Source organism: Cnephaeus nilssonii, assembly GCF_951640355.1.
Source record: "Cnephaeus nilssonii genome assembly, chromosome: 14".
Lineage (NCBI taxonomy): Eukaryota > Metazoa > Chordata > Mammalia > Chiroptera > Vespertilionidae > Cnephaeus > Cnephaeus nilssonii.
In genome coordinates, this window is record NC_137085.1 from 10,053,008 (window position 1) to 10,078,559 (window position 25,552).

At 55.6% G+C, this 25,552-nt stretch overlaps 3 protein-coding genes across 13 annotated transcripts in view; 2 read left to right on the top strand and 1 right to left on the bottom strand.

Moving 5' to 3' along the window:
• The first annotated feature begins 415 nt into the window (after window positions 1-415).
• On the top strand, window positions 416-3,263 carry LOC307110971 (alpha-1-acid glycoprotein 1-like). The gene is made up of 6 exons (XM_079790604.1): window positions 416-614; window positions 1,004-1,146; window positions 1,388-1,458; window positions 2,470-2,577; window positions 2,752-2,855; window positions 3,119-3,263. Exons 1-6 carry the CDS (start codon window positions 504-506, stop codon window positions 3,203-3,205), a joined length of 624 nt encoding a protein of 207 aa, XP_079646730.1. The 5' UTR covers window positions 416-503; the 3' UTR covers window positions 3,206-3,263.
• Window positions 3,264-6,221: 2,958 nt separating this feature from the next.
• Window positions 6,222-8,894, top strand: LOC307110662 (alpha-1-acid glycoprotein-like; the record flags this gene model as incomplete). The annotated part of the gene is made up of 6 exons (XM_079789924.1): window positions 6,222-6,332; window positions 6,719-6,861; window positions 7,109-7,179; window positions 8,162-8,269; window positions 8,441-8,544; window positions 8,808-8,894. The coding sequence occupies 6 exons, from the start codon at window positions 6,222-6,224 to the stop codon at window positions 8,892-8,894; spliced, it is 624 nt and encodes a 207-aa protein (XP_079646050.1).
• A 573-nt stretch (window positions 8,895-9,467) lies between these two features.
• Window positions 9,468-25,552, bottom strand: part of AKNA (AT-hook transcription factor) — a 52,095-nt gene continuing 36,010 nt past the window's right edge. For 8 of the 11 annotated variants that reach the window (XM_079790261.1, XM_079790265.1, XM_079790266.1 and 5 more), the window contains 9 exons: window positions 25,226-25,437; window positions 23,281-23,440; window positions 19,766-19,942; window positions 19,042-19,157; window positions 18,372-18,518; window positions 15,546-15,641; window positions 13,771-13,896; window positions 13,307-13,505; window positions 9,468-10,723 (listed from right to left, as the gene is read on the bottom strand). In XM_079790261.1, the coding sequence (XP_079646387.1) occupies window positions 10,450-10,723; window positions 13,307-13,505; window positions 13,771-13,896; window positions 15,546-15,641; window positions 18,372-18,518; window positions 19,042-19,157; window positions 19,766-19,942; window positions 23,281-23,440; window positions 25,226-25,437 (1,507 nt within the window). In that variant the 3' untranslated portion in view covers window positions 9,468-10,449. Of the gene's footprint in view, window positions 10,724-13,306; window positions 13,506-13,770; window positions 13,897-15,545; window positions 15,642-18,371; window positions 18,519-19,041; window positions 19,158-19,765; window positions 19,943-23,280; window positions 23,441-25,225; window positions 25,438-25,552 lie in introns of those variants that run through there. The other 3 variants (XM_079790259.1, XM_079790267.1, XM_079790260.1) reach the window with 3 other exon arrangements.

Here is a 25,552-nt window from a genome sequence, read left to right on the forward strand (position 1 = left end):
GGACTTTTGGTCTTTCACAGTTGTTACCACACTCAATTGGAACTGAATCCATGTTTGCCTTCCCCCACACTCTGCACCCCTCCCCCACACATCGCCCCTACACCCCAGGCTAGCCTGGGGACTCTCCAAGTTGCCTTCAGCATCTGATTTATAACTGGGTCTCTCTCAAGTCTGGCACTCAGCGGGGCAGGAGGTGATGGAACCCTGAGCACCTGTCCCTCTATTATCACTAATATCACTCCAGCCCTTTCCACCTTGGCTTTGAACAACCCGACCTTTGGGCCCTGGTCTCAAGGTCAGGGAACCAAATTAGACCTGAGCTTGGAGGCTTTCCCTGGGCTGACTTTTGAAAAAGGAGGGAAGGTTCTGCGCATGGCATTTTCCAAATGATCGCCACATTGTGTCACAGCGGGTCCCCAGGGCCCTGCCCACCGCTCATTATAAAGGTCACCGCACCCCTCAGCCACCAGTACCTCCGACGCCAGCAGCATCCTCCTCTGGCCATGGCGCTGCCCTGGGCCCTTGCGGTCTTGAGCCTTCTTCCTCTGCTGGACGCCCAGAGCCCGGCGTGTCCCAATTTCTCAGTGCCGATCACCAATGCCTCCCTGGACCAGGTGGGTGCCTGGGCCCTGAGCGCCCTGGGAGCTGGCTCCCTCTCTGGGCTTCCCTTCCCCTGCTGGCTCGCGGTCAGCCTCTCGTGGGCGCTGGGTGAGAACCAGGCCAGCCTCCAGCAGCCTTCCTCTGCCTCCAAGCTCAGAGCCTCCTTGCAAAGTCCCTCAGCAGGCAAGCTGCACTGGGGAGGGGCCGCAGGAGGCAGGGAGGAGGTGGAGGGGAGGGAGAGTGATAGCTGATTCCTACAGTGAGCTCCTGCAGCCCCCCCCCCCCCCCCCCCGGGCCTCTGTCTCCTGATTTGCAAAGTGGAAAGATCTGCTGGAGTCTCCTCCCAGCTGACAATCCAGGACTAAGTTCTCAGTCTCCATCACCTGCTCCTGCTTCTCCTCAGATCTCTGGCAAGGGGTATTATATTGCCTGGGCTTACCGCTTCCCCGAGTTCAAGAAGGAAGCTAGTGAAATCCATGCAGCCTTCTATTACTTAACCCCCAACCACACGGAGGACACGATACTGCTCAGAGAGTACATGACCATGTAAGCCCAGCACTGGGCCCTGGCTTGCCAGCTCAGCATCAGCCCAGCTTCTGGCCCCTCCTCTCAGCTGAGCAAAGACCAGGAGCAAGCCCCTGCCCCCTCCTGGCCTCAGCCTTCTCTTCCAGGGAATGGGGGCGGGGCTGACTCTAATTGCCACCTGACTCTCCCCCTCCAAGACTGTGACAGTCCACTTCTCCTTGGCCATCTTACTGTTTTCCTCTCCTTTTCTCTCTGGCTTTAGGCGGGGGCAGTGCATCTATAACTCCAGCAACCTGAGAGTCCACCGAGAAAATGCGACCCTGAGCAAATATGGTGAGCCCTCAGGGGAAGGTTGCTGTGTGGGATGGGGGGATGGGGGGTGGGCCAGCCCAAAGGAGGGGACCTGGGGGCTTTGGGCACAGAGAGCCCAGGAGATGCCCACTTCTTACATCTCCCTGAGCCCGCTGCCTGCACACTGAAGCAGTCAGTCATAGCTGCCAACATCTCTGAGCTCTTACTATGTGCCAGGTGCGGTTCGAAGGGCTTCCTATGAATTAACCCACGTTAATACTCATAAACCACCCAAGGAGGGCATCCCAGTGATCAGCTCAGGACATGGAGAGATAGGTGCCCTCTTGTCTCTCTCACTCATTTTGCAATCAGACCTACACTCAACCCCAGGTTGGTTCCAGTCCTGCCTCTCAACCACTCCTTTTGTTTTTGTGTTTTGTTAATCCTCACCTGAGGATATTTTCCCAATGATTTTTAGAGAGAGTGAAAGGGAGGGGAGACACAGAGAGAAAGGAAAATTCAATATGAGAGACACACATGATTGGCTGTCTCCCACATCTGGGCCGGGGAGCGAGCCAGCAACTGAGGTACATGCCCTTGGCTGGAATCCAACCCTGCACCCTTCAGTCCCTGGGCCCATGCTCCATCCACTTAGCCACACCGGCTAGGGCTCAACCACTCTTTGTCCTCTGGGACCTAAGGGTGGCAGCCCACCCATGAAGCCGCCATCACTGCAGAGAAGGCACATAGCAGGAACACACACGGCCAATGGAACTGAACCAACACCTGAGGCTCCTCCCTGAACCTCATTTTCCTCATCTGTAAAATGGGCAGAAAGGCCCTGAGAGCCACTGTTCACACGAGGCTCCTCGGATGCCACATCCATTGGGCACAGAGCCTGGTGCCCAGTCGGAGTGAGGGACACATGGCCCAGGTGAACCCCTGGCCCTCACTGACTGGCTGTGTGGGCCTGGGCACACCCATGTTGCCTCACCTGTGAGGAGTGACCACTGTGCCTTCTCCATGGACTCACCCAGAGGCTCTCTCTTCCAGAGAATGGCACAGAACATTATGGCCACCTGCTGTTCCCCAAGGACCCCAAGACCTTCATGGTCGCTTATTTCCCAGAAGACAAGCAGAACATGGGGCTGGCCTTCTTTGGTAAGCACCCCAAACTCCCACCAGGCTTCCCCCAGGGCCACCTGCTCCTAGGGCTGGGCCCCTAAACCTCCAGTCCTCCCTGGCCTCTACCCAGCCCCACCCCCACCCACCCCCCCACACACACACACAAACACACACTGATATGCTCACCTGTCCCCTTGCTCCCTCCTGCAGCTGACAAGCCAGAGGTGACCCAGGAGCAAATGGAACAGTTCTATGACTACCTCACATGCATGGGCATGGACAAGTCGGAAGTCGTGTACACTGATGAGAAAAAGGTGAGGGCCAGCAGGACTAGGTGGTGCCCACCAGAGGGCGCTCATGCTGTGGGCAGCCTAGAGGCCCAGAGAGGGCCATCTCCCAGCCAGGGTTGCACAGCAAGGCAGGAGAGCCTGCTTTTCTGAGCCCATCTCACTGCGGGGACCACTGAGCTTCCCAGAGGCCCATGGGGACTGGTGCTCCAGTCCAGAGCGCACTCCACCTTCCCCCTGGACCCCTGCCCTCCCCCGTCACTGTGCTTTCTTCTCCCGCTGTCCTGTAGAACCTGTGCCTGCCGCTGGAGAAGCAGCATGAGGAAGAGAGGAGGAAGGAAAAGGAGAGGTCCGAGACAGGCACAGCGTTGGATTAGGACCTCGGGGGCTTTTGGGGCCCATCCTGAGACCCCCACCCACCCTGTGTGCCTCAGTTCTTTCCCTCAGTGGCACCAATAAAGTTTCTGCATTTGGAATAGGCAGGTTGCCATTTGCTCACTCATTCATTCATGTTGAAGCCGGCGCCCCTGGCTGCAGAAGCCCCTGCTGTAACCCCCAGCACACATGCCAGGATGGACGATGGCACGTGGTGTGGGAACCCAGCACGAGGAGGTTCCTTCTGCGGGGGAATCTGGGAAAGCTTCCTGGAAGGGGCATGTGAACCAGCCCAGAAAAATTAGGAGCTTGATAACACCTGCTGTTCCTGTTGCAAGCCAAGGGTCTGAGAGGACGAGTTTGAGGAACATAAGGCAGAGGACCCAAAGCGGGAGTTCAGGTGGATTAGGTGGAGAGGACTCAGGCACACGGCACGGTGCCAGGCCTGAAGGACCTTAGGGCAAACATCACCCTGGCCATCTGGGAGGTGAGCACGTGGGCCAGGGTCAAGGCCAGGCCAGAGACAGGGGGAAAGTTGGAGACGCAGAAGCCACAGAGGGAGGCAGGAAGAGTGGGAATGTGCCACCAACAGGCCCAAGGGTGGGGAAGGGGGGATGGGTGCATCAACCTTCTACCCCACCTTACTGACTTTAGAAACCACAAGTCAATTGACATGAACCACAAACACCAGAAACTGGGAATGGTTAGGGGTTTTTTTGGTTTTTCTTTCTTTTTTATGATCAATATTCATTCTTCTTCATTTGCTTCATAGCAAAAATAGAATTTTCCAATGCCCCAAATATACAAATATCACTCATACACACACATTCCAGAAAAGCTGAGGTACATGCTGCTACGAGGTGGGGCGATAGGACACGGCCCGGTAGCAATGCCATAGACCACGGCCTGGCAGGTAGCTGACCCCTGGCCCAATTCCACTGGGATCCCCAGGCCAGAGTAGTGGTCTTCAGATGAGGTACAGATGGGGGACATGGAGAACGGCTTCCTGGGGTGTCTCCATCCCAGCAAGCCCATGGGAAAGGCTGCTCCAATCACAGAGGAGCTGGGCACAGGTCATCCTGGGGGCCGGCACCCCAAGATATTCCAATGGTCCCAGAGTGTCCCACCACCAGCCACGTCTTTCCAGAGATGCCTATTGCCAAGCGGCAGGTCACAGGCCAGTGGCCAGGCTTGTGCCAGAGCCCCTGGCCCCACCCCTTCTTATCTGGCTTCCTGAGGAGGATGCAAGCCCGGAAACACTCCTCCATTTAAGAACTGTCCACCCGGATATAAAGTACATATTATTAGCTGGAGGTGGGCACGTGCAGGAGACGCCCAGAGACTGCCTGTGGCCGAAGGTCCAGGCCTTGGTCCCGGCACCTCCTTCAGGGGCTGGTGCCCTGGGAGGTGACCTCTCTTGATGAGCAGAGCTCTCCCGTTTTTGCAAACACTGAGACTGAGCCAATCAGGAGTGGATATGCAAATTAACCCAACAAAGATGGCAGCAGCCCCAGCCACTTCATGCCTCTGGGCAGCAAGCATGCAGGCACAGAGTGGCCAGACTGAGCAGGACGCCGGCTATCATGGGGAGAGCCGGGGCTGAGGGTGGGGACAGAGGGAACTACAGGAATGGCCCTCCATGAGGAGCAAAGACTGAAGGCAGCAGCCAGAGGGAAGGCCTGGGTCCCGTGTGCTGGACGAAAACCGATGCCAGCAGCCAGGGGAAGGAAAGCCTATTGCACCAATCTCTTCGTGCAACGGGCCTCTAGTAATAACATAAAATGCTACAGAAAGATGTAAAGAGAGGGGCTGATTAAGTAAATTATAATCTAGGAAGTGAATGAAAGATGATGTGTGCTTTAAAATCACAACCACTCACTACAGTGAAACATGAAAAACTATTCAAAATATATAAAATGTCCCTAGCTGGTTTTGCTTAGTGGATGGAGGGTCCCAGGTATGATTTTGGGCAAGGGCACAAGCTTGGGTTGAAGCCTCAATCCCCAGGAGGGGCCTTGCAGGAGGCAGCCAATCAGTGATTCTCATCATTGATGTTTCTCTCTCTCCCTCTCCCTTCCTCTCTGGAGTCAATAAAAATATCATTTAAAAACAAAACAAAACAAAACATAAAATGGATGAGCATCCAAACTTGTAAGCATACCATAATAATACTTTATGAAAACATTATTTGTATGGATAAAGATTTGGCCCCGTCATGTAGAAATGCAGAAGGGTGGTAGAGTTAGTAATGCCACAGGATATCCTGAGCACCCACTGTGTGCTGGGCACTGCTCCAGGATTGGGGGCAGCTGGTGAAAGAGAGCAAGCTTCCCTCTTGAATAGAAGAGGATAAAGACAACACAGAAGTGACTTCCTGTCTCAGATGTTGGAGATGATTCACATATACATTTACTGAAAACAGACATTCAACTTAATGCCCCGTGTTGTTTTGTGTGTGTGTTTTTCTTGGACAATGTCCCTGCCTCCAGGCCTGGGTTGGGGCCTCTCTGGACTTTTGGTCTTTCACAGTTGTTACCACACTCAATTGGAACTGAATCCATGTTTGCCTTTCCCCACCGCCTACACCCCTCTCCCCCACACATCGCCCCTACACCCCAGGCTAGTCTGGGGACTCTCCAAGTTGCCTTCAGCATCTGATTTATGACTGGGTCCCTCTCAAGTCCTGGTACTCAGCGGGGCAGGAGGTGATGGAACCGTGAGCACCTGTCCCTCTATCATCACTAATATCACTCCAGCCCTTTCCACCTTGGCTTTGAACAGCCCGACCATTGGGCCCTGGTCTCAAGGTCAGTGACCCAAATAAGACACGAGGTTGAAGGCTTTACCTGGGATGACTTTTGAGAGAGGAGGGAAGGTTCTGCGCATGGCATTTCCCAAATGCTCACCACATTGTGTCACAGCGGGTCACCAGGGCCCTGCCCACCGCTCATTACTATAAAGGTCACCGCACCCCTCAGCCACCAGTACCTCCGACGCCAGCAGCATCCTCCTCTGGCCATGGCGCTGCCCTGGGCCTTTGCCGTCTTGAGCCTTCTTCCTCTGCTGGACGCCCAGAGCCCGGCGTGTCCCAATTTCTCAGTGCCGATCACCAATGCCTCCCTGGACCAGGTGGGTGCCTGGGCCCTGAGCGCCCTGGGAGCTGGCTCCCTCTCTGGGCTTCCCTTCCCCTGCTGGCTCGCGGTCAGCCTCTCCTAGGCGCTGGGTGAGAACCAGGCCAGCCTCCAGCAGCCTTCCTTGGCCTCCAAGCTCAGAGCCTCCTTGCAAAGTCCCTCAGCAGGACAAGCTGCACTGGGGAGGGGCCACAGGAGGCAGGGAGGAGTTGGAGGGGAGGGAGAGTGATAGCTGATTCCTACAGTGAGCTCCTGCAGGCCCCCCTCCTCCCCGGGCCTCTGTCTCCTGATTTGCAAAGTGGAAAGATCTGCTGGAGTCTCCTCCCAGCTGACAATCCAGGACTAAGTTCTCAGTCTCCATCACCTGCTCCTGCTTCTCCTCAGATCTCTGGCAAGTGGTTTTATATTGCCTCGGCTTACCGCTTCCCCGAGTACAAGAAGGAAGCTAGCAAAATCCATGCATCCTTCTTTTACTTCACCCCCAACCACACGGAGGACAGGATACTGCACAGAGAGTACATGACCGTGTAAGCCCCCCACAAGGCCCTCGGATACCATCTCAGCTCCAGCCTCAGCCCAGCTTCTGGCCCCTGCTCCTAGCTGCCCAAACCCCTGAAGCAAACCACTGCCCCTGCCTGGCCTCAGCCTTCTCTTCCAGGGAATGGGGGCGGGGCTGACTGTAATTGCCACCTGACTCTCCCCCTCCAAGATTGTGACAGTCCACTTCTCCTTGACTAACTTACTGTTTTTCTCTCCTCTTCTCTCTTGCTTGAGTGAGGGCCAGTGCATCTACAACTCCACCAACCTGAGGGTCCACCGGGAAAATGCGACCCTGAACAAAAATGGTGAGCTCTCAGGGGAAGGGTTGCTGTGAGAAATGAGGAGATGGTGGTGGGCCAGCCTAGAGGAGGGGATCTGGGGGCTTTGGGCACAGAGAGCCCAGGAGATGCCCACTTCTTACATCTCCATGGGCCCGCTGCCTGCACACTGAAGCAGTCAGTCATAGCTGCCAACATCTCTGAGCTCTTACTATGTGCCAGGTGCAGTTCGAAGGGCTTCGTGTGAATTAACCCACATTAATACTCATAAACCACCCACGGAGGGCATCCCAGTGATCAGCTCAGGACATGGATAGGTGCCCTCTTGTCTCTCTCACTCATCTTGCAATCAGACCTACACTCAACCCCAGGTTGGTTCCAGTCCTGCCCCTCAACCACTCCTTTTGTTTTTGTGTTTTGTTAATCCTCACCTGAGGATATTTTCCCAATGATTTTTAGAGAGTGAAAAGGAGGGGGAGACACAGAGAGAAAGGAAAATTCAATATGAGAGACACACATGACTGGTTCAATCCTGCAACTGAGGTACATGCCCTTGGCTGGAATCCAACCCTGCACCCTTCAGTCCCTGGGCCCATGCTCCATCCACTTAGCCAAACCGGCTAGGGCTCAACCACTCTTTGTCCTCTGGGACCTAAGGGTGGCAGCCCACCCATGAAGCCGCCATCACTGCAGAGAAGGCACATAGCAGGAACACACAAGGCCAATGGAACTGAACCAGCACCTGAGGCTCCTCCCTGAACCTCATTTTCCTCATCTGTAAAATGGGAGAAAGGCCCTGCCAGCCACAGTTCACACGAGGCTCCTCGGATGCCACATCCATTGGGCACAGGGCCTGGTGCCCAGTCGGAGTGAGGGACACATGGCCCAGGTGAACCCCTGGCCCTCACCCATTGGCTGTGTGGGCCTGGGCACCCCCAGGTTGCTTCACCTGTGAGGAGGGACCCACTGTGCCTTCCCCATGGTCTCACCCAGAGGCTCTCTCTTCCAGAGAATGGCACAGAACATTATGGCCAACTGCTCCTCCCCAAGGACCCCAAGACCTTCATGCTCGCTTCTTTCCCAGAGGACAAGCAGAACATGGGGCTGTCCTTCTTTGGTAAGCACCCCAAACTCCCACCAGGCTTCCCCCAGGGCCACCTGCTCCTAGGGCTGGGCCCCTAGACCTCCAGTCCTCCCTGGCCTCTACCCAGCCCCACCCCATCCCCACACACACACACACACAAACACACACTGATATGCTCACCTGTCCCCTTGCTCCCTCCTGCAGCTGACAAGCCAGAGGTGACCCCGGAGCAAATGGAACAGTTCTATGACTACCTCACATGCATGGGCATGGACAAGTCGGAAGTCATGTACAGCGATGAGAAAAAGGTGAGCGCCAGCAGGACTAGGTGGTGCCCACCAGAGGGCGCTCCTGCTTTGGGCAGCCCAGAGGCCCAGAGAGGGCCATCTCCCAGCCAGGGCTGCACACCAAGGCAGGAGAGCCTGCTTTTCTGTGCCCATCTCACTGCGGGGACCGCTGAGCTTCCCGGAGGCCCATGGGGCCTGGTGCCCCAGTCCAGAGCGCACTCCACCTTCCCCCAGGAGCCCTGCCCTCCCCCGTCACTGTGCTTTCTTCTCCCGCTGTCCTGTAGAACCTGTGCCTGCCGCTGGAGAAGCAGCACGACGAGGAGAGGAGGAAGGAAAAGGAGAGGTCCGAGACAGGCACAGCGTTGGATTAGGACCTCGGGGACTTTGGGGCCCATCCTGAGACCCCCACCCTCCCTGTGTGCCTCAGTTCTTTCCCTCAGTGGCACCAATAAAGTTTCTGCATTTGGAATAGGCAGGTTGCCATTTGCTCACTCATTCATTCATGTTGAAGCCGGCGCCCCTGGCTGCAGAAGCCCCTGCTGTAACCCCCAGCACACATGCCAGGATGGACGATGGCACGTGGTGTGGGAACCCAGCACGAGGAGGTTCCTTCTGCGGGGGTATCTGGGAAGGCTTCCTGGAAGGGGCATCTCAACCAGCCTAGTAAGATTAGGAGCTTGATAACACCTGCTGTTCCTGCTGCAAGCCAAGGGTCTGAGAGGACAGGTTTGAGGAACATAAGGCAGAGGACCCAAAGCGGGAGTTCAGGTGGATTAGGTGGAGAGGACTCAGGCACACGGCACGGTGCCAGGCCTGAAGGACCTTAGGGCAAACATCACCCTAGCCATCTGGGAGGTGAGCACGTGGGCCAGGGCCAGGGCCAGGCCAGAGACAGGGGGAAAGTTGGAGACGCAGAAGCCACAGAGGGAGGCAGGAAGAGTGGGAATGTGCCCCCAACAGGCCCAGGGGTGGGGAAGGGGGGATGGCTACATCAACCTTCCACCCCACCTAACTTACTTTAGAAACCACAAGTCAATTGACATGAACCACAAACACCAGAAACTTTGGGACTGTTTTGGGGTTTTTCTTTCTTTTTTATGATCAATATTCATTCTTCTTCATTTGCCTCATAGCAAAAATAGAATTTTCTAGTGCCCCAAATATACAAATATCACTCATGCACACACATTTCAGAAAAGCTGAGGTACACGCTGCTACGGGGTGGGGGGATAGGACACGGCCTGGTGCAGGGCCATAGACCACGGCCTGGCAGGTAGCTGGCCACTGGCCCAATTCCACACGGATCCCCAGGACAGAGCGGGGGTCTCAAGATGAGGTACAGATGGGGGCCATGGAGGATGGCTTCCTGGGGTGTCTCCATCCCAGCAGGCCCATGGGAAAGGCTGCTCCAATCACAGAGGAGCTGGGCGCAGGTCATCCTGGGGGCCGGCACCCCAAGATATTCCAATGGTCCCAGAGTGTCCCACCACCAGCCACGTCTTTCCAGAGATGCCTACTGCCAAGCGGCAGGTCACAGGCAGGTGGCCAGGCTTGTGCCAGAGCCCCTGGCCCCACCCCTTCTTATCTGGCTTCCTGAGGAGGATGCAAGCCCGGGTACACGCCTCCGTTTAAGAACTGTCCACCCGGATATAAAGTACATATTATTAGCTGGAGGTGGGCACGTGCAGGAGACGCCCAGAGACTGCCTGTGGCCGAAGGTCCCGGCACCTCCTTCAGGGGCTGGTGCCCTGGGAGGTGACCTCTCTTGATGAGCAGAGCTCTCCCATTTTGCCAACACCGAGACTGAGCAGCAGGGCCTGTGCTGGAGGGAGAACCCCTCGTGAGGGGTCCGCAGGGCCTTCAGGGGAGACGGCAGCAGGCTGCACGCCCACCTGTCCGCCATCTGTCTCTGAGCCCCCAGAGCCATCAGAAGAGGCAGGAGCCCCGCAGGCTGTGGGCCTGGCGCAGGTCGGCCGACAGGGAGCGGCTCATGTGCTTGGTGGTGGAGCGGACGCTCTCGGCCGCCTGGACGGCTCGGCTCAGGGCCTTGTTGAGCTCCTCCAGGTCCTCCAGGTCCAGCTGGATGGAGCGCCGGTGTCCTCCAGCTGCCCGGGAGGAGGCTGCGGGGGGCCACTCGGCAGCTGGTGGGGCTGAGGGGGTGGAGGGGGCTGAGGTAGGTCCTCCTCGAGGCGCGTAGAACCTGAGGAGAGGGAAGTGGACCATTAACCCCAGAGAAAGCTGGGTGCAGCCGAGGAGCGCCGGGTTGTAACCAACCCCGTTCTGAGCCCCAGCTAGGCCGCTGGCCCCTACGATCAAGGTCTCAGTTTCTTCACCTCTACAATGGGAACAACAGAGGCAGCCCCTGTGCTGTGGAGTAAAGCGTGTGAGAGAGAGGGGCTAACGAAGCATTTCACTTAAATGAAACAGGAATGAGTTCAGCAGGCCTGGGCCTAAGTCATTCGCTGGCACCCTGTGAACTCTGGTCTTACTCCCGATCCTCCACTTTCTAACTTGCTTTGTGTGCAGTGTACAAAGGGCTTTGCTGGGATCTGAATGGACCTCTCTCCAAAGAAGATACGCAAATGGCCATCAAGCACCCGAAAAGATGCCCGCCATCATTAGCGATCAGGGAGATGCCAATCAAAGCCACGTGAGGTGCCACTTCTAGTTCACACCCATGTGGACGGCTAACGTCAAAAAGACAGGATAAGTGCTGGCAAGGGTGTGGGGACACTGGCACCCGCACACTCTGCTGTAAAGTGGTGCCGGCACTTTGGGAACAGTCTGACAGTTGCCCTAACGGTTAAACAGTGCCCTGCCCAGGACTGGATCCTCATCCTCGGGACCCAGGTGCCAGGCTTGGAACAGGTGCTTTATCAGCACTAGCTCATTCACTCACTCAGTCCTATGATGCTTATTTCACAGACAAGAGGCCCAGTGCACAGGATTTGTGCACTGGGGGTGGGGGTGTCCTTCAGCCCAGCCTGCACCCTCTCCAATCTGGGACCCCTCGGAGGATGTCCGACTACCAGCAGTTGGACATCCTCACAATCCAGGACTGCTGGCTCCCAACCGCTTGCCTGCCTGCCTGCCTTATTGCCCCTAACCGCTTTTGCCGGCTATCTCGATCACCCCCAACTGCCCTCCTTGCCTGCCCAATTGCCCCCAACTGCCCTCATCTAACAGCCTGGTCACCCTCAACTGCCCTCCCCTGCCTGCCCGATTGCTCCCAACTGCCCTCCCCTCCGACCAGGTCACCCCCAACTGCCCTCCCCTGCCTGCCCGATTGCTCCCAACTGCCCTCCCCTGCTGGCCTGATTGCCCACAACTGCCCTCCCCTGCAGGTCATCTTGTGGCTGTGGGTGCCTCCATCTTTGAGGGCGTGATAGTCAATTAGCATATCCCTTCCTTATTGGTTGTGGGCCCCACCATCTGTGCGACGGTGTGGGGGTCAATTGGCATATTCCCTCTTTATTAGATAGGATGAGCAAACGAAGCTCAGAGAAGCTATGTGATGCCGGGGGGCTGCCCCAAATATCAATCTGCTTGTCCAGCCACAGAATGCTGGCCAGGCCACTTCAGCTTTTCAAAGCTTCGTTTCGTCACGTAAACTACCTCCGAAGGCAGGTCCAATAGGAAAATTCAGGTAAACAGCTCTGTGAGCTGCCTGGCCAAGGCAAGTGCTCTGTAAATGTCGGCTCCTGAGGCCCAGGGTCTCAGAGCTGAGGGGCCAGTCCTGGATTCACATCCAGGGCTAATCAGCACCCACTAGATGCTGATACATGTCACCTGAACCCAGTGACCAATAAACAAGCTTCTTGAATCCAATTTTCTCCCTCAGAGACCATCTGGGTTCATTACTCCATGCCCACACACCCCTACCTTCTGAGAAGTTGGGACCAGGTTGGCCTGAGAGTTACCCAAAACTTCCCCCAGGGCAGAAGCCACCAAAACAAAACCCAACCAACCCTCCTAGCAAGCAGGGGCTATAAGTCAGTGGACCACCAGGGGGCAGCAGAAGCACATGCAGCTTTCGAAAGGTTACACAGGCCTCAGCCTCTGAGCATGCTCAGTCTTGCAGCTGGAGAACATTTAGGGCCCCATCAGCCCAAGTTGCAGCAGAGTTAGAAGCACTATGGTTCCTGGCACCCTCTATGCAGTACGGCTGTCCATACATTTATTAGTTCACTTAATCCTCACCACAGCCCATGTCACAGGGGAACAGTGACCTGCCCAAAACCATAACATGGCTATGCCAGCCAGGGTTGTCGCGCCCTGAGCCCGGGGACTTTCTCCTCCCCCGTGGCCCATCCATGCCTGGGGACAGCACGCTGGTTAGTTCTGTCCACAGGTGTGAGCCTGGAAGGCCAGGGAACGGCCGCAGAAGTAGAGACCCCCAGGTGACAGCGGGCACTCGGAGTTTCTGCGGGGCCACCGAAGTCCAGGTGAAACCGTTCCTGCCCAGTGAGTGGGAGCACAGGCAGGGTCTCCACCTGTGCCCGAGGCCAGGGCACGCAGCACGGCCTCTCATAGCTGCCGGAGCGGAAGGTTCCTGAACCACTTGCCCAGACTCAGCTGAGAGTGACACTGTAGCCGGAGCCTCATGGGGGCTGGGGCTCAATGGTGCCCGGCGCCTCTGCTCCCGCCAGCCGGGCACATCGTACCCGCGGGAGAAGGCAAAGGGGGTACACACGCCCAGGTGCTCAGCTGCCTGACACGGGCCCCAGGCTAGTTGTTAAGCAATTCAGAGGAGAGGCCAGGAGGGTGGGAAGGGGGTTCTTACACAGTGGCGGACGGGTAAGGCATCACGGGAACCGAGGAGACGTAGGCAAACGCGGGAGGGGCTGGTCCCGAAGGCGCAGCAGCCAGATACCACAGTCCTGGGGGCGGCGGGGTCCGGAGCGGGGACCCCACCCGCTTGCTCCTCTGCTTGGGGCTGCAAGCGGAAGGGGCGTTTCTCCTTGTGGACTTTCCTGCCCCTGCTAGGTAAGGACACCAGAGAGACAGTATGACCACCTGGAAGATCTAGCAGAGAACAGAGTGTCCGCCCAGGCCCTGCCCTGTGGGAGCTGGACACGGGGCTGGCTGTGCTGGGAGTGCCCGGATTTGGGAGGCGAACCCTCTGCCCAGTGTGCTCCAGAACAAGGGAGGGGTGTGGAGGGGGGGAGCAGCCGCCCTGCACACCCCACACGGGCCCCAAGCCCCCACTGGCAGAGCTGAGGGGAGAGACTGAACATCTGTCCCTACCAGAGGTGGCTGGGTCTGGGCCGTCACCCTCTGCGGGGGACCCAGGGGACCCAGTTCGACCACACAGGGGACATCGCGGGGCATCAGTGGGAGATGGTCCCAGTGGGTCCCTGGCGACAGCACCACCTGGAAGACCAGAAAGAGATGTGGGGTTAGGGGATTATGTCTGAGGCATCAGGCCTGGAGCCTCCTAAGCAGACCCCCCAAAGCACTGAGCTTCCCTCAGGAACCGTGAAGAGGAGACAATACTGATGGCAACCATGACAGTGAGAGGCCACATTGAATGAGCCGGGCCGTCCGCTCAGGCCTTCATGCATTATTTTATCAAGTCCAACAAGCCACTGGGCTAGCTGTTGCCGTCACTCTCACTTTACAGATGGGAACACTGAGGCTTGAGAGTTTGAAGAATTCTCCAAGGTCTCAAAGCGGTGGTCCTCTCTCTGACCCCAAGCCCAGCTCTCCTGACTGCAGCCAGTGCTTGTGGTCCTTCCTCCACAGTGAGACAGGCCCCTCCTCCATGTTGGAGGGGCCCACCATGGTCCCGGGCACCAGAGGGTCAGTGGAGGCCTAAACTTGCCCAGGTAGCAGGAGAGTGGGCACCTTGTTCTCTCCCAGGCAAATCCTCGATGCCCCCTCTGGCTCAGTTACAGGGCCGGTCCACTTGTTCTTCAGGCCTCAGCTCAGCCATCGCTCCCTCTGGGAAACCCTCCCACACACCGGGCTGAGTTACGTGCTCCTCAGCCACCCTGTGCTGCCCCTCCCCAGCTCTGACCACACCACTGTGTCATTGTCTAGAGTTCCTTGGGGACAGGGCTCAGGGCCCAGCACTGGAAGGTGGTTAGTGAATGAATGAATGAATGAATGAATGAATAAATGAGCGAATGGAGAGGACTATTGGAACTCCAACAAAGGAAGAAGGGCATAGTATAGTGCTAGGGCTCTGGAGTCACAAGGACCTGGTTCAAATCCCAGCTCTACCACTTGTAAGCTATATGCCCCTGGGCAAGTTCCTTGACCTCTCTGAGCTTCCCTACTCTTAAATGACCATAATAACAAAGCAGGCAAAACATACTTCATAGAATTGGGAGGATTAATGTTTGTAAAACCCTTAGCATGATGCCCTGTATACAGAAGGGGATTAATAAATGTCAGCTCCATCATTATCATTATCATTATCATTATCATTATCATTATCATTATCATTATCATCATCATTGCTTGAAAGGCCCCAGATCCCATCTCCAACTCTTTCAACATTATTGCTTGAAAGGCCCCAGAGCCCATATTCCAACTCTTTCATTATGGATGTGGAACCTGAAGCCCAGAGAAGTTAAGGAACTTGCCTAAGTCACACAGCAAGTCAGTGGGGAGAGCTGGGACTAGAACCCAATGTCCATATTCTCAGGCCACTGCTCTCTCCATGACTCTTCCCTGTTGGGTTTGGGGGAAAGAATGGGAGTGGAGGGAGCGGGGAGGGGAGAGAGGATGGAATCGTTGCTCTCAGTCCCCCTGCTGGCTGCACCCTCCTAGTAGGACTCTTCAGGAACTGCTTAAATCATGTCCATGGTTTCTCCATGTCAAGGTCAAGGAGGATGGCTTTAGGCCTTAGCACCTGGAGCAACAGGTGTGAGGGCAGGACACCCTGGGAGACCTGAGAATCCCAGGAAAATCTGGTTCCCTGGTCTGTACCTTTGACCTGCCTCTAAGCTGAAGGCAGGCCCACATCTGGCCGGACATTACCCTCCTCTCCGTGCCCTGGCCGCTTCATCCCTTACCTGTGCCCTGGGTCCTCACAGGCTGGCAGTGCGGACAGGAGACTGTGCTATTGCCTCTTGGGACAATCTTGGGGGGCAGAACATGGTACTCCTGGCCTGGGGGCGAACACAGAACAGTCGGTGTCAGCTCTCTACATGGCTGCAGGTTTGAGGGGGTTTAGTTAATGACCTCTCTGTCTCTGTATTGTGTGGACACACATGATATATGTGCATAAATACATATCCTATATAATAAAAGCCTAATATGCTAAGTGTCCAGTCGTCCATTCAACCAATCAAAGCGTAATATGCTAATGATATGCTAAGGCTGCTCAAATGCTTGCTATGACATGCACTGAGGGGGCAGACACTCAATGCAGGAGCTGCTGGCTGGTGGTCAGTGTGGTCCCACAGGAGGAGCACCGCTCAGTCAGAAGCCAGGCTTACAACTGGCAAGCAAAGCAACTGTGGCAGGAGCCTCTCCCGCCTCTGTGGCAGTGCTAAGGATGTCCGACTGATGGCTTAGGCCCGCTCCCCAGAGGACTGGGCCTAAGCCGTCAGTTGGACATCCCCTGAGGTTCTCCCAGACTGCGAGAGGGTGCAGGCTGGGCTGAGGGACTCCCCCCGGCCAGTGCACGAATTTCATGCACCAGGCCTCTAGTATTTACACACACACACACACACACACACACACACACACACACACACAATTGAGTGGCCAGATTATTATGATCTCTGAATGCATAATAATCTGGCCACTCAGTGTAGACTGACCACGGAGTTGGGATTTTAAAATAAGGTTTTTCCATGTATAAGAACTGCATTGTGGGTAGTTAGAGAGAAGCAGAGTGCTTACTAGCCAGAGGCTGGGGGCCACTATCTCCTGGTCCCTTGACATATCAAGATTTGCAAACTTTTCCTTATACATAAGTACACTGAGTGGTCAGTGCACGAAATTCATGCACTGGGGGGGGTGGGGGGTGGGTGTCCCTCAGCCCAGCCTGTACCCTCTCCAATCTGGGAACCCTTGGGGGATGTCCGACTACCCGCAGTCGTGCATCGCTCTCACAATCCGGGACTGCTGGCTCCCAACCGCTCACCTGCCTGCCTGCCTGATTGCCCCTAACCGCTTCTGCCTGCCAGCCTGATCACCCCCTAACCACTCCCCTGACAGCCTGATTGACACCTAACTGCTCCCCTGCCAGCCCCATTGCCCCCAACAGCCCTCCCCTGCTGGTCCGGTCGCCCCCAACTGCCCTCCCCTGCAAGCCCGGTCACCCCTAACTATCCTCCCCTGCCAGCCTGGTTGCCCCTAACTGCTCTCCCCTGCAGGCCTGGTCCCCCTCCCCAACTGCCCTCCCCTGCTGGCCTGATCGCCCACAACTGCCCTCCCTGCCAGCCATCTTGTGGCTGTGGGCACCGCCATCTTTGAGGGCGTGGCAGTCAATTAGCATATTCCCTCCTTATTGGCAGTGGGCACCGCCATATTTGAGTTTGGGACAGTCAATTAGCATATTCCCTCCTTATTGGCTGTGGGCGCCACCATCTTTGCAATGGCGTGAGGGCCAATTAGCATATTCCCTCTTTATTAGATAGGATATGTGTGTGTGTGTGTGTGTGTGTGTGTGTGTGTGTGTGTATACACATGTACATAAAGACACATTGGTCTTTCTGATTATCGTGAACTCTCTCAGATTCATTTCATCTCAGATCCTACTTAGGTACCACCTGCCTAGTTCTCAATATACAGAAGCAATGAAGTAACCCAGGCTCAGTAGGATCTGATAGCAAGCCAGGCAGACATGACAAGCAGTGACAAAGAGCGGTGTCACTCTCCCCAGACCCGAGTGGCTGGCTGGGATGCAAATTGCTTATGCATGGGGGTCATGCAGCTCGGGGAGCAGGTGTAGCTAATCCCAGACCCACCCTAGAGTACTAACAGCTTGTGAATGGCTTGTTGGGAGGACTGAATGGGACCCTATCCAGGAGGCAGGCTGCCCAGCGCCTGGCAGATACAAAGGACTCGCTGTTATTGGAACGTTGGTCAGAGTTTCAGATCCTGACCCATCCCCGGCCCTGTCCATCTTGGAGTCTCAAATAAGATCTTCTGAATGTTGCCTGATTACTCCTCCTTCTTCTCTCCTCTGCTGTATGGGGTGTCACACTGGGGTCCCCTGGACTCACTGTTGCTCTCACTTCTACCTCCTTGGCCTCTGTCCACTCCACTGGGGCAGGGCACATGTCCCCTGTTTCCTGCCTTGTCCCCAGCGCCCAGCATATGGGTCTGAGGTTCACCCCTCTCCCTCCCAGGGAGGTGAGGGTGAGAGCCATGCCTATCACTCACCCACTCACCATAACCGTCAACACACTTGCTGTAAATGCTTGTTTGTCAGTGTCTTCTCCTCGGGCAGTCAGATTCATGAAGGCCGGCGCCCTGTCCATATTTGTTCTCATGTGAAGCACTTTGAACTCCTACCATGTGTCACCTCAAGCTTTACTAGGTGCCGGGTGCCTAGCTCGTAAGAGGAGAGGCCCCTGGGGAGTCAGATCTGAAGGTCCGCCTGGAGCAAACGATTCAGGTCCTGCAAACAGCAGGCGCCTCATAAACCTCTTTACCATGGACCGGCTGGAAGGGCTTCCCCAGATCCAAGCATGGGCCCAGGCAAAGGGGAGGCAACGGAAACTATATGCTGAATGAACGAGTGGACAGATGCACTGAGATCCAGAGGCGGTGCTCCCTGAAGTTTCCTGTATCACAGGACTCGTAGACGTGTAATATTTGAACGGCTAAATGGCAGAGGAGACCCTCCTGGGGGCCATTACCCCGCCGCCCTCCCTTCTGCTCACCTGTATATTGACCCCGGAAGGTGACCCTGTCTGGCCGCCCGGTGCTGCGCATTCCTCTCGTTTTGTCCCGAGCTGCCCGGGGGCTGTCCTTGGTGGTCCTGCCCTTCTGAGTAGACAGCCGGGGGGAGGTTGGCTCAGATTCGGAACCTAGGGTGGGAAGAGGGGCATCAGAGGGGACAGGCCGTGGGGCTCATGCAGCTCATCCAGATCCACCCTTAGTAATGACAGCAAACACATTCGGACCCCTGCCTTGGTGCTCAGCACTGGTCCAGACACTGCCCATACAGTGTCCTGCACCCCCACAGCAACCCCCGGAGGCAGATGCTATCATTCCTGCACCGGTAGCTGTCCCTTTAATTGCACGGAACAGGTAAACAACCCGGTCAAGGTCACACGGCCAGGAAGGAGTGACCTGGGGCTGACCCCGGCCACTGATTCCAGAGCTGTGTGTGACTTTAGGCAGGTCCCCTGCACTTCTGGGCATGGGTGTCCTTATCTGCAGGCCGTGGGTAAGAGGACCTATCTTGCAGGGAAGGTGAAGTGAGATTGTCTACCACAGATACACAAAAGCCTTCTCCACGTTTTGTCTGACTGTTGCTATGGTCCCTGACCACTGAACAACAGGCCCAGACTGGCCTCCAGAAACCAGCCCTGGCAGGCGGTCACTTACTCAAGGACAGTCGGGGCACCTCCCGCGGCACCGAGGAGGACCTGGCTCTCCGCCTTCCTGTGGGGACAGGTGACTCTGAACCTCCAGGCTCACTGGACAATCTCTCTGTGGATTTACTAGCAAAAGAGAGAGAGAGAGAAAGAGCTGATGTCACCGGATGAGGTTTTATGCAGTGAGAAGGCCAACCCAGAGAAGTATTTGTAATGGGAGGAGGAGAGCACGGTCCAAACTAAAGACCCTGCAGTTAGAATCACAGAAAGTGGCTTGACCCTCAGTTTCCTCATCTATCAAATGGGAATAATCAGAGCAATTACTTCAGAGGGTTTGTTGGAAGGATTAGTGAGACAAGGTCCCTAAAATCCTTAGCCTAGAGCCTCCCAGAGAAGCATTCAAAGTTAGCTGGTTTCATGTTATCATCACGAATGTCTGCTGAGGCAGTGGGTGAGAGTCCTGAAAATATTCACTAGTTAGGTGGTGAGTTCAGGGATAGTCATTGTATCACTTTATTATTAACGCATATATTTACTATATTTTTATGCATCAAATATTACATAGTAAAAAAAGTAAGAGTGAATGAATGATTGAGTGAATGAATGAGTAGATGAGTGAGAGAGGGGTATGGCTGTGGCTGTGTCCACATCTCTGGGGAGAGCCAGAGGTCAGCCATGTCTACCTTCTGCGGCTGCCGCCGCGGCACTGGGGTAGCAGTTTGGGGGTCACCCACCTGCCATAGTGGATGCCCCAGGCGGCTGGGGAGTCGGCTGGCCGGTCCCGGGCCCGGACAGGGTGGTTGAAGGTGGACGCTGGCTGTGTGGGGCTGCCCTGGGGCGGCTGGTGCAGGCTGTCCTCCAGCCGGAGCCGGAGCCGGGACACCTCCTCTTGCAGCTCGCGGATGGCCTGGCTGGGGTGGGGTGGAGACAGCAACCAAGGACAGATGCAGATGAGGGGAGCTCAGCCTCCCCGAGTGCTGCCCGACGGAGCATGCTTGCCTTTCCTAGGAGGCACAGGGTCCAACTCCGCTGCCATTTGAGTCTAGAACTTCCCTGTGTGTTCACTTTTCCTGCCACCATCTTTTTTTTTTTTTTTTAAGAAAGAGAGAGAGAGAAAGAGAGAGAGAGGCAGAGAGGAAGACAGGCAGAGGCAGGGACAGAGAAACACTTATGTGCTGCTCCACTCATTTGTGCATTCATTGGCTATTCCTGGTACGTGCCCTGACCAGGGATCGAACCCACAACCTTGGCATATTGGGACGATGCTCCAACCAACGCATCTACCTGCCCAGGGCCTTGCTGCACATCTCGAACCTCTCAGATCACGTCCCGCACATTCGGTGAGCAGAGCAGAGATGTCTCTGAGGTTCACCGGTCCTAACATGCAGGGCCTCTGAGTGGCAGTTCTGACCACTGGTGACCAGTTCTCGATAGAGACAAGGGTGCAGAATACAGAGGGCATGGGCTGAAGTCTCCCTTTAACATTCTGACCGGCCTCAGGCCCGGGCTGCCCTCCCTCTTTCCACCTCAGTCTGTAGAAATCCTCACTATCCCTTCAGGCCTGGCCCCTCCCCGCCCTGACCTGGCCCCTCCCTCCTGGCTCCCCCCAGATGCTTCCTGCGTGGTCCAAGCCCATCTCTCCGCTCCTGGCAGACGATGCTTTGTCTACCTGCCTCCCCGGCCAGATAGTGGGCCGCGGGCAGGCAAGGAGCAGGCCTCCTGTCTCACAACCCGAGACCCTTACACCGCACAGGAGCTCTGGGAACGTTACTGATGGGGACTCGGGGCTCCAAGAGGGAGCAGAGCAAAGGGGCTGCTGGAATCCCTGCGAACCCCAAACACAGCGCACCTCTTATCGGAAGGCGTCTCAACGAGCCCCCAGCATCTAGGGAGTAAGTTCGCATTTCTCTCCAACCGGTCCCTGACCCTCCAGCTCGCTCTCAGGGTGTCACTGGCACCCTGGCAGACAAGCCCACCCAATACTCCCACTCCCTCCCCCACACGACCCCCCTCCCCTCTCCAACCCCAACGGAGTGTCAGAGTCTGGTTCGGTATGACCATCCTCTGGGCTGATGCGGGCTCCCCTCAGAGTTAGCACTTGCCTGGTGGCCCCTGAACCCATGGGTGTCTCCTGGCGCCACCGCCAGCAAACATCAGCTCTCAGGTGGGTGAGCGGAGGGAGTGGGAGGTCTCTCTCCAGCTCCTGCTGTGACCCCGCAGTACGACCAAGGGCAGCTGGTCTCCCTGGCAATCCCCAGGGAGACGCTTGTTGGCGTTTCCAAGGCCAACTGTGAGGGAGGCGGCTGCAGGAGAGCCAGACCCTGTCACCAGTTAACCCCTGGGAGGCAGGACCGGGGGGGCTCCGGCAGCCTGCCCCGGCCCAAGGCCGCTGAACCAGGGCCTGGGAGTGGGAACACCCACCTGGGTGTTGCTCTCTCTGGCTTCTTTCTATCAGGATCTCCATTTTCCTGACACTTCTTTAGTGACTCAGCTGACCCTTAAATTCATCTTTCCCTGCCAACTTACTCCCCGTCATGGGGTCCCCATCTCCATATTAGCATCCAACTGTATGGCCAGCCAAAAATCGGGAGTCATTCTACACCCTACTCCTTCCCTGAACACCCCTTAAAGTTACCCAGCTACCAAGTCCTGTGGGCCCAACGCCTAAATATCTTTTCTCAGATGCATCTCCCACCCCTCCCATCCCCACCCATCGCCTCTCTTCTGGGCGAGGCAGCCTCTCCGTCTCCAGGCCTCCATTCTCACGCATGTAGTGGCCAGAGAACTCTTTCTAAGACGTCAACCTGACCACACCACTCCCCTGCTAAGATCCCCTCACTGTGCTCGGGGGAGCCTGTATGCATTCATGAATATTCAGTGAACACCTCTGAGCTGAGCCACCATCCAAACCTCTACCCACGGCATCTGAGGCCCTCCAAGATCCCCCACCCAGGTCTCCCCATCAACCTCTCTGTCTTTAAGGCTCAACACCCATCACCTCTCACTCACGGATCTGGCTAGAATGAACATTTGACTCCTCAAAGACGATGGTGCCCTCACACCTCGAGTCCTTTGCACATGCTGTTCCCTCTGCTGGGATACTCTTTCATGACTCTTCCTCTGGTCTCAGCTGAGATACCCCTTCTTCCAGGAAGCCCTCCCTGAAGCCTCCGACTGAGCTAAATGCCCCTTCTCTGTGCTTCAACAGCCCTTTGAGCCTCTGCCATCACTGTACTTACCACACTGAGGGGGGTGACCACCTGTTTCTTTGTCCATCTTACAAGATGGGGAGCCTCATGAGGCCAAGTACAGTGTCTCGCCCACTATTCTATTCCTGCGCCTCTAATTCCCATGCTGGTGTCAGGGAGACCACAGAGGTACACTTACTCAGCTCAGGCCTGGAAGCCCAACGCCAGCAGCTGGACCTGACTTCACAAAGACAACAGGACACACGGCCCCGTGATGGCACAAGCCAGGGAGGTTTCGGGTGGTCACTGCACAGGGTCTCCCTGGTGCATCCCGGATTCTGGGGCAGACAGCCCGTCCTAGCACAGGCATGAGGTGGATCACTGGGCCAAAACCAACTCGGAGGAGAGCTGAGAAGGCTGACCAACCTATTTTCCCGTTTCTGCTCCACCAAGCAAGGAACCACTTTCTTAGTAGAAAAATTGTGCTTGGGTTAAAAAGAAGTGTAAAAACAGCCTCGCCCGGCCAGGGTGTCTCAGTGGTAGAGCATCAACCCACGCACCAGGTCACCGGTTGACTCCTGGTCAGGGCACATGCCAAGGTTGTGGGCTCGATCCCCAGCAGGGGGCGTGTAGAAGGCAGCCTATTGATGTTGATGCATCCATGTTTCTATCTCTCCCTCTCCCTTCCTCTCTCTCTAGAAAAATCAATAGGAACATTTTTTTAAAAAAAGAAAGAAAGAATACGTATCTTCTCAGTTCATACAATGAATGCATAAACTGCAGAAAACATAGCCCTGGCTCGTGCAGACATATTTTGGGAGGGAAGTGTTGGGGGACAGGAAGAGAGGTTTCAGCACCAGAAAGGTGACCCTCCACGTCATTTCCCACTGGTGGAGATGTGTCTTCAAAGTCTGCGTCCATGAGGTCCCACAGGAATAGCCTGGGAGGCGGGAGCCACCGCTGGATGTGAGGGCTGAGCAAGCCCCTGCCTCTCTGGGCATCCATCACTCTCTGGTCTCTATGACGACCTAGAATCTGCAGTGCCCAAGCCCCTGACTTACTCGCGCCCTGTCCTGGTGAGGAGGGTTGTGGCGGTGTCTGCCGGTCCGTGGGGCAGAGCCGCCGCTGCAGGGCCCTGGGTGGAGGCTGGGCTGCTTCCCATGCTGGGGCCGAGCTGCTCCGAAATCCGCTTTCGCCCCTCCAGCTGCGAGCCAGGGACCGCTGGGGGGGGGGCAGAAGGAGGCCAGAGTGAGTTATGTGGAGAAGACCCTCACTGTGCAAACTTGTATGGGTGAAAGAATGGGGGGTGAAGAGACAGTGCCCGGCTGAGGTCACTAATGAAGTTCCTGGTGAGGTCAGTGACCTGCTAACCTCAAAACCAGAAGACGTGGTCTCTGCTGGGAGTTTGGGGCGCTAAGCTTGGCCTGCTAAGCTACTTGTAATTAGCATGCCCCTCACAGCCCACTATTTTGGCATCAGATCCAAGCCTCCAGGACCCCCCCCCCTCCCCTACAAAGAGCTCATTGTTCCTCACGTGGGTCCCCCAGACTCTGTCGTGCATCTCACTGTCCTTCTGGAATTGGCTTCGGAGCCTCCACCTCTCTCTGAAATGAGTCACACCTTTGCCCACGAGTGTGTTTTGGGGGAGGACGTTCACCACTTTAGCCTCCCAAAGGGATGGGCGGCCAGGGGTTAAGCGCTAATGTGGCCCACGCGTTAACAGCAGTGAGCCCTGGGAATAGGTAAAGGAGCAAACCACAAAGGACAGTCTAGATAAACCTTCAGAGAGTCATGCAGAGTGAAGAAGCCAACCGCAAAGGATATATATTATACGACTCCATTTACATAACATTCTGGAAATGACAAAATTACAGACAGGGAGAACAGATTAGTGGTTACCAGGAGCTGCGGAGAGCGGGAGGCGGGAGGGAAGTGGGCGTGTCTATCGAGGCGGCCTGTGTGTGGAAGGATCGGAAGTGTCAGGATCTGGCTGTGACTTGGGGGAACCCGGGCGAAGGGATGTGGAATCTCAGTGTATGACTTCTATAATTAATTAATAAAACTTAAGTTAAAGTTTCATTTAAAAAATTGTAAATGATGAACCTTAAAATGAGGCAAAGCTAATCTGAGGTTTTAGCAGTGGCTCCCCTTGGGAGGGTAGGAGCGATGGAAAGGCTGGAGGGGGTGCTGAGGCTCTGATCATGCTTCGTTTCTTGGTCTGTGTTCACTTTGGGAAAACACATCCATTTGTGTTCTTTCCTGTATGTTTTATTTCAGTAAAAAGCCCACATGCATTTTTAAATGTAAAAAAAATAGAGATAGGGAAGGGTAGGGGTAAAGGGGGAGATCAACCAAAGGACTTGTGTGCAGGCATATGAGCCTAACCGGCGGTTAAGGACAACAGGGGGGTGGGGCATGTGTGGGGAGGGTTGTGGGATGGGAATGGGGGGACGAGGACAAATATGTGATACCTTAATCAATAAAGAAATTTAAAAAAAATGGAGATAGATTTGATAGACCTGGGAAGTGTTCATGATACAGTGATTAATGGGGGCAAAAGGTTATCAAACATACATGTATCAAACATAACATGATCCTATTTCCATTTTAAGTGTATGTAAATCAGCACACACCCATATGTGATACACACACACACATACACGCACGCACACACTGGCATAGAAAGCAGCCTGCAGATTCTACACAAAAATGTCAGATACACACACACACACACACACACACACACACACACACACACACACTGGCATAGAAAGCAGCCCACAGGTTCTACACCAAAATGTCAGCACGGACAGTTTTCAGCGTATTTTTTTCTTTTGTTCCCTTGTGTCCTTCCTGCCTGTAATTTCAAATTTTCCTACAATGAATCTGTATGATATTTTGTATCTTAAAGGGTAATGCAAGTTTTTTGTTGGTTTGATTTCTTTAATCCAGGCAATCCGGCCACCACCAGGGCCTGGCCAACCCAGGTACAGTACATCCACTCACCCATCTCGGCTGCCGCCGCCGGCTCCAGGAGGAAGCTGGGTGCCCTCTGGCGTAGAGGACTGTCCCGGGTGGAGGGGTGCCTCTGGGCTCGACTCCTGGGTGTTCTGGGCTCAGTGGCTCTTCTGGGGACCGGAAGACCCCTGGTGTGGGGGTGGGAGGCTGCATCCCGGGGCACAGAAGCAGTGAAGGGCTGGGCTAATGTCCCTGGGGTACTAGGGGATCACGGAGGGAGAGACACGTTGAGGTCACGTAGAGAGAGGCCACAGCCTCCGAGCCCCTCCACACCCTAAACCAATGGCTCCGGACTTTAGGACTGTGCACCCCGGA